This window comes from Chlamydotis macqueenii, chromosome 4, assembly GCF_036417535.1.
Source record: "Chlamydotis macqueenii isolate bChlMac1 chromosome 4, bChlMac1.mat, whole genome shotgun sequence".
In the NCBI taxonomy this organism is placed as follows: domain Eukaryota; kingdom Metazoa; phylum Chordata; class Aves; order Otidiformes; family Otididae; genus Chlamydotis; species Chlamydotis macqueenii.
In genome coordinates, this window is record NC_141559.1 from 67,501,932 (window position 1) to 67,509,246 (window position 7,315).

General features: G+C 40.7%; 2 protein-coding genes across 2 annotated transcripts in view; one reads left to right on the forward strand and one right to left on the reverse strand.

The window, feature by feature from the left end:
* Positions 1–3,092, forward strand: part of FAM184B (family with sequence similarity 184 member B) — a 47,514-nt gene extending 44,422 nt beyond the window's left edge. The window contains exons 11-12 of the mRNA XM_086747681.1: positions 599–801; positions 2,329–3,092. Of these exons, the coding sequence (XP_086603807.1) occupies positions 599–801; positions 2,329–2,419 (294 nt within the window). The 3' untranslated portion in view covers positions 2,420–3,092. The remainder of the gene's footprint in view (positions 1–598; positions 802–2,328) is intronic.
* MED28 (mediator complex subunit 28) lies at positions 2,379–7,037 on the reverse strand. Its single transcript, XM_086746943.1, has 4 exons — positions 6,783–7,037; positions 6,601–6,667; positions 5,383–5,495; positions 2,379–4,935 (listed from the first exon to the last, which is right to left on the reverse strand). Exons 1-4 carry the CDS (start codon positions 6,996–6,998, stop codon positions 4,738–4,740), a joined length of 594 nt encoding a protein of 197 aa, XP_086603069.1. The 5' UTR covers positions 6,999–7,037; the 3' UTR covers positions 2,379–4,737.
* Positions 7,038–7,315: the final 278 nt, after the last annotated feature.

Here is a 7,315-nt window from a genome sequence, read left to right on the forward strand (position 1 = left end):
CTTTCCAGTAAGCCACCTACAGTCACATGCTGAGTATAACATGAATTCAGTATTATGAAGTATGTATGTATATAGATACAGGTGTTTAAGCAAATATAAAACACTAGAACTCCAAAGACTTAAGTCTTCCACTGGGATAAGCACAGCCATTGCTTGCAGATTCGGGAGCTGCTTGCAGATTCAAGAGTTGCTGTTTGCGATATTGCATGCGTTAAGGGAAATTATGAATTCTTTCTGAGCTGCTCAGGATTTGCCCTTTTGTCATTCCAGCCCCTCTGTATGATACAGTCTATAAATAGTCACAAAAGAAGGGAGGTCAAGTTGGTGGAAAACACCTAACTGAGCTCTGCAAAGCTATCGGCTTTTATGTATCTAAAACCTCACAGTCAAATACACAAGTTGTTTTAATTGGAGTACCTAATCCTCACAGCATACCCTGAGAATTTATTTTAAAAGCCTATAGAAAAAAATGGGAATCTTCATTTTTGGGTGCTCCTCACAAGATATCTAGGAATGAGGTATTGTTGAGGTTTTATAATATAGTGTTTAAAAAAAAAAAAATGTGTGTAATGAAGTTTTCTGTTACAATAAAAAGCAGCAGAAGAAAACAGCTGAAGTGCCCAGTCGTGTTGTCAGTGTTCCAAATTTAGCTTCCTACGCAAAGAGCTTTTTGAGCTGCGACTTGAGATCAAAAAGAAGTGCTCCTCAAATAACAAAATCTACAAGCTTAGACCGGAGTCCTGGCTGCCTCAGGGTGGGCTCTCCATCAGCACAGTCCTCAGACAGCAGTGCTGCCACAAGGTATTTGTCCATTTTGCAGTGACTTTTAAGATGATAAATGACTTGGTATTGAGAATCTTGTAGGCATGCAAACACATTAGACATTTGGAAATAAACAATGACGTAAGGTTCTTGTTGTGGAGTGAACTCCATGTGTTCAATTCTCTGTATATAGACCCAGAACTTTACTGAAGAAGTAGGCTGTAATCACTGCTCAGCAGAGCTTATGATTGCAACCTCTCCCGGTACAAAAAAAAAAAAAAAAAAAGACAGGAGTTGCAAGTATTTGAATAAGAATGTAGTTAATAGTGACCATGGCTGTTTAAATCTTGGGGCACGTATCAATGGGTCTGTCAAGGATGTTTTCTTTCTTGCTTTTGTTTCCTGACTTTGTACTTGGTAGATGTAGATGGCATATTTTTATTTTAGGAGATATTTGAATGAATCTAGGCTAATCATTTAGCAAAGGGTTTCAAGACTTAAAGTTGATTAGCAGATACTTAAAACTTCTTAGTTTTGTGGTTTTTCTCTGAAAAGCTAGATTTTTTTCCTTCAAATTTAAGAGTTATTATTTAAACAATGTTTAGTGTTTTATAAACATGACTGAAATACCTCTTCAAGAAATAGTTAAAAATGTATGTAGTTAACATTATACAGTTATAACGATAAATATTTTTTTAAAAAATCCCTTACCACTGTATTTCAGGACAAAAGCCAGCCTTCTCACCTATCTCCTAGGTGGAGATTAGTTACCCTGTAAATTGTGTGCTACAGAGTTCTTTTCTTGACGGCAGATGGTGCTGACTGCTGCCAAAGACAATAAACTGGGACGTGGGCTTGGATCCAGTTTGGCAATTCCTACTTCTTAAATAAAAGCATTCTGTGTCATGCCAGCTGACTGCCAAGGCAAATCAGATTTCTGTTTTAAAGGAAAATGTACAAGGAGACTGAGGGTAGCTTGGCTGCTACTTAGTTTTCTTAGTTTTTTTAATCAATCAATCATAAGTGAAGTTGTATTTGCTACTATAAGCTAACCAAAATTAATATAAATGTTAAAAAAGCATCCTGAATGCTGAAAAATCAAGGACTACATAATAGAATTGATTATAAAAGCCAGTTAATATTCAGATAAACCTCTTAGTTTTAGAAAAAAAAACTTTAGCCAACATTTTTAATGCATTAATTGTATTTCATATTTTTAAGAGTGAATTGCAACTGCCATTTTCTGATATTCAAGATTTTCTGATATTCATATTCTTGAGGCATTCTTTTTTAAAGTTTTTGACATGTCAAGAGTTGTATTCAAACATTTCTCCATAGATTTTCAGCTCTCCTTCATGCTTTCCTTTGTTTTGTTACTACTGGTGCTGTTAGCTCAGTTACCTGGCTAGCACAGATCCCGCTAGAAAGTGTAGCTGGCACCTTTTGGCCTCATCTAGTTCATGTGAGCACAGATCCATCCATAGGATCATGAGTTTTTCCAGGAAAAAAAAAGTATTAAATATTGCTAAAATTGTAAGTGATGCTAATGCTTATTTGTTTGCACAGGACACATGGCAATGAACCACCACAAACCAAAGATTACAAAAAACAAGACCTTCCACATCAAGAATGGTTTACTAAATATTTTTCATTTTAAAGCAAACTATTTCCATACTCCTCAGAATTACTAGGAAAGCTCTTCCTGTTTTCTTTTAAGGAATGATAATCCAGTACATGATTTAGGAAAAAAAAAGTAATGTCTAAGTAAACAATTAGTAACAATTGCACTGTTACATCTAATTACTATGGAGTTATGGGCATGGATTTCAGAAAAATGGGTTTTTTTAAACAACTTCTGTAAAAAATGAAGAAAAAGCAAAATTCTGGATACTGTTATGTGAGGAGACTTTTTAATCCAGAAACTGTACCACTCCACAATTACATTAAATACACAGTTTGGTCTCTGATACGTCCTGTCAATCTGGCTCCAGCTGAAAAAAGATCTTACTTCTGTAAGTGCATTCTGTAGGTATATTCATTTGCTTCATCAGCTGTTTAAAATAATTTCTGCATATAATAATGTAATTTTAAAAGTTTTTAATAGGTTTATATTAAACTTATTTTAAGCTGTACAGCATGCAGTATACTTCCAGTAACAGCATGTTTATAGCAGGATGGTTTAGAAATATTTTCTTGTTTGCTTAATAAACCGTTTTGTATAGTCAGCATTGCAATGTAATATTCCTATTCGATTTCGATACATGTAACAATCAGCCTGATAAATTAGGATAATACGGAAGTATGAACATTAAAACTTGCTTGTAAATTTCTCTGTTTTGCAAAACAGTGCTGTTATGCTGAAGTGTGAGTCAGACTGATACACATATCATTCCAGATTTATGGGAACTGCGTACATTTTATCTCATTATTGTTCTTATGCCCACCTACACGCAAAGTAGGCGAATGTATCATCATATCATGCTAGCGAAATAATTACTGGAAGCAAAGGCAACCATGAAGAAATTAACCCTCAGGAAATTCATCAACAAATGTGAAAGGCAGGGAATTGTGCAACCAGCAGCCTAGTGTTTAAGACAGGATAGTTCATTTTCAACTGCTGTATGATTTGAATTGCCATTTAATTTCAACCAGCAGGGCCCAGCTACGTAACAAGTTTTACATGTGCAAAGAGGCATAACTCCACCCTAACCTCTTCTTACATCAAACAGCCAGCAAGAACTGTACCAACAGACACAAACACTTACTACAGGAACAGCCACTGCACCTCAACTGTGGTAAAAAGCTGACAGAAGGGGCAGAATGCTTCTACAGGCCAATACTTTAATCACAGTTGTCTACTATTTTTTCCAAGATTAACTGCTCGGTTTGGAAGGAGACTTGCGCATCAGATTTGGCACAAAGACACTTTTTATACAAGTAATCAAAGGTATAAAATACCGTACAGCAATACTGAGGAGTGCCTTGGTATCTGTGAGAGGATCAGAAATGCACAGGGGTAAGTTTTTCATTAAATGTTTTTATCCACTCTGCCCCCCAAAATTTTAAAGCACACTAGAAAGTTCAATACATAATTACTAATTCTAATTTCCAGGGTTACAATATTTTAATTATTTAACTCTGTCCCCCAAAAGGCGTCCCTATAAAGTGGCTTTCCTGGCTATATGTTGCCTAGTAATACAGAGACATGACACCTTTGCTATTTCTACCTCCAAAATTTTTTTTTTCTGCTACATTTAGATTACTAAATAGTGCACCCCAGTGGAAGCTAATTCTGTAAACTGGACGATGCTGATGACCTAACATCCACAATGAGTGGTCTTTATTTTGGGGGTAGGTATTTTGGACTATCTCTACACCAGCCTCACAGAACATCAGTAACACTGGGCCTGCATTACATACCCCCCAGAGTGCATTTTGCATTTTCATTTAGTCCTGTAAGAATCCAATTGTATATCCTGAAACCTCTTCATGAGGTGAGCAGAAGTCCAGTGGAGATGGACAATTCACTTCAAAAAAAAAAAAAAAAAGTACTCTTGATCTGACCTAGATACAGACAGTTCTAAGGGTGCTTGTATACCTAAGGACAATTACTGGATCATGAAACATTTAAATCTCCCAGTAAAACCAAACAGTCATCTTTGCAAGTATTTTCATCATACCAGCAAACATACAGTAAGGGGAAAGTTAGGGCCACCCTTTCTAGAAAGAACAAGATGCATCCTGGAAAACACACTCCTGCCAGAAACTATCCTGAATAGCAACTCTGCATATTATCACCTAAAATATAAAACTAATGCACACTAAAAAAAAAAAAAAGAAGATAATTTATTTTGCTTAATTGTCTTAACTATTTATATTTGTAGTACAAAGTACATTATACAAAAAGCATACAAAATAGAACTAACACCACTGCTTTGCATTGTTTAAAATATTCAAGATATGTAAAATCAAAGATCACGTTTGCTTCATTGGAGCAGGAATATTAGCAGATGCTTGTTCTAGGTAAGCTAATGGACCTTGAGGCATCTCTGCAGGCTTTTTGTGCTGTCCACTGATATCTTCCAGAACCTGTTGCCAGTGTCGCAGTTTAGTCAAATGTTTCTGAATTAATGCTTCTTTTCTCTGCAATTCATTTCTTAATTCTGAAACATCCTATGGATGAAAAAACATACACTAGTAAATAGAGAGTATGCATAAAACTAACCACCGAACATAAAGAGCATGTAATTTTTTAGCTTGAGTTTTCAAGCTGATCTTATAGGGATCCTCATAATGGAAAAGTGTCTAATGAAACAGAGGGGAAAGCACTGCGAATGCACTAGTACCGTTCCCCGAGGTCACATATTTCAGAGATCATTACTTCCAGCAAAATCTAACTAGTTTGTTTCTTCCAAGGAAACTATCATTGGTGTTCCAATACTCCACACAGCAGAGGCTTCCAGCTTCTCCAGGTTCATGGCATGCAAACAGTCAAGTTCTACCAACTAAGATACAGCATTATGTTGAAAAACCCCAAATCAATGTGAACTAGGTGATTAACTGTACTTGTACACAGCTTACCTAATCTAGCACAACACAGGTAAATTAATTTAAACATACCTCTTTAATTACTTGCTCTGGTTTCTGGACTGATAGCTGCAGTCTTTTTTGTAGAAAAAAGCATTCAGTTTGTCTTGCAACATCCAGAAACTTCTGGATGCACTGATCAACACCTAAACATAAAATAACAAAACAGAAAGAACAGATTCCAGAAAAGAAGTTACCGGCCTGATACTGATAGTTGTCTGCATGCTATTAAAAACACTTTTCACAGTACTTTCTAGAAAGAAAATCTTCAAATGACATATAAAACCAGGATGTGTATTAAGCCTCTGTACAAAATGTTGCTTTGCACACTTTCAGAACTTCTTTTAAAGCTACAAGACAACAACTCTTCTTCCCAAGTTCTATTACATTTTTGACAATCACAGAGTGATAAAATAATTTGTGGAACTTGGCTGAATAAAGAAAACATTTCAGTGCACGCCCAAGCAACAAACTCAATGTAAGGTTATAAAATATGGGTGTATTTAGGAGAATATTCTGCCTTCATATATTACGCACTACTGTTTCAATACTAAAACGCTGTCCCATTCCAGCATATGAACATGACCCAATATCCAGAAACAGTTTTCAAAATCATTTATGCTGTTTTTGAAATGGCGCTTGACAGTCAGACTTTGAAAATTTTTCAGGGAAAAGTACACTTCTAAACAGTAGTCAAGGGCCATTTTTTAGCTTCCTGTTTATACCAGTATTAATTACGCCTCCCTCAGAGGTGCCTATCGCACAAGTCTGAAAGCACTGCCACGAAGCAATCTAGGCTTTCCTTTCCCACCTTTTATTATTGCTTCATACAGCTTCACAACGCATCACATTAGCTTCCCAGCTTTTGAACCATGCATTTCATTACCCCTTCATTGGGAAGGGGCGAGCAACCCCAAGTTATACCAAAGTCACCGTTCGAAGACCCTGAAATAGTTTTTAAACTTATTTTGGCCTCAAATGACAAGGCACATACATCCCCGGGGAAGCCCAGATGCACCCGCAAAACTTCGCAAGAAGTTCCAGGGGAAGCTGGCCGTAGATTTGTACCGCGGCCGAGCCCCTCAGTATTTCAGGCCTGCAGAACAGAACCGTGGCGTACCCATGGCTTTCGTGAAGCCGAGCAGAACTGCAGCACCTCGGCAGCGCCCGGCAGCCACCGAGGGCTCAGCTCGGCCCGGGGGGTGCTGGGCACGGCCGTGACCCCCCATCTCTCCCCCACCGGGGTCTCACCGGTGCGGATCTCCTCCTGGTCCGTGCCGTTCACGTAGTCCTGGCTCACCAGCGAGGCGAAGCAGGCCTGCCGGAGAGGGAAGCGCGGAGGTCAGAGGGGTGCCCCGGCGTGGGGGGGGGGTGGAGGAACCCGCCGTGAGGGTAGCGCCCACCCGCCGCCTCCCCCACCCCGGCCCGCGCACCTCGAAGGACGCTTCCAGCTCGTCCACCAGCGTGTTGCTGGGATTGCGCAGCCCCGTCGGAGGCGGGATGAGGCCGGCCGGGCCGGGCCCACCGGGAGGACCCGGTCCAGGTCCAGGTCCAGGTCCCGGTCCCGGTCCCGGTCCTGCTCCTGGTCCCGGTCCCGGCGGTGGCCCCGGCGGCTGGCTGGCGAACATCCCGCCGAGGGTACCGGCCATGACGCGCCGCGGCGGGCTACGCAACGGCCACGCATGCGCCGAGGGGCGGGAGCCGTGGGCGGGCTCAGGCTGCTCGGAGGGGCCGCGCCTGCCCCGCCTGCGGACCGTTACCGCGCCTCACGCAGGGGCTGCCCGAGCAGCACCGGCCCTCGCGTTAAGCGGTAAAGAGGAGGAGCCGGGAAAGCAAAGCCAACCTTCCCAGGCGGACCCTCCTCCAGCCTGTGCCCTCCCGCGCTTCCCAGACTCCAGCCCGGGTAAGCAGTAGCTCAGCAGCGCTAGTTACACACCAGCGTTTAACAAAATACCTCACCCTTTCG

Excerpts from the sequence above, each read along its gene's own strand:
- MED28 (XM_086746943.1), bottom strand. The coding sequence starts at position 6,998 with ATGGCCGGTACCCTCGGCGGGATGTTCGCCAGCCAGCCGCCGGGGCCA. Across the intron at positions 6,668-6,782 it reads AGCTGGAAGCGTCCTTCGAG|GCCTGCTTCGCCTCGCTGGT; the intron begins GTGCGCGGGCCG and ends CCTCTCCGGCAG. Across the intron at positions 5,496-6,600 it reads CCAGGAGGAGATCCGCACCG|GTGTTGATCAGTGCATCCAG; the intron begins GTGAGACCCCGG and ends TTTTATGTTTAG.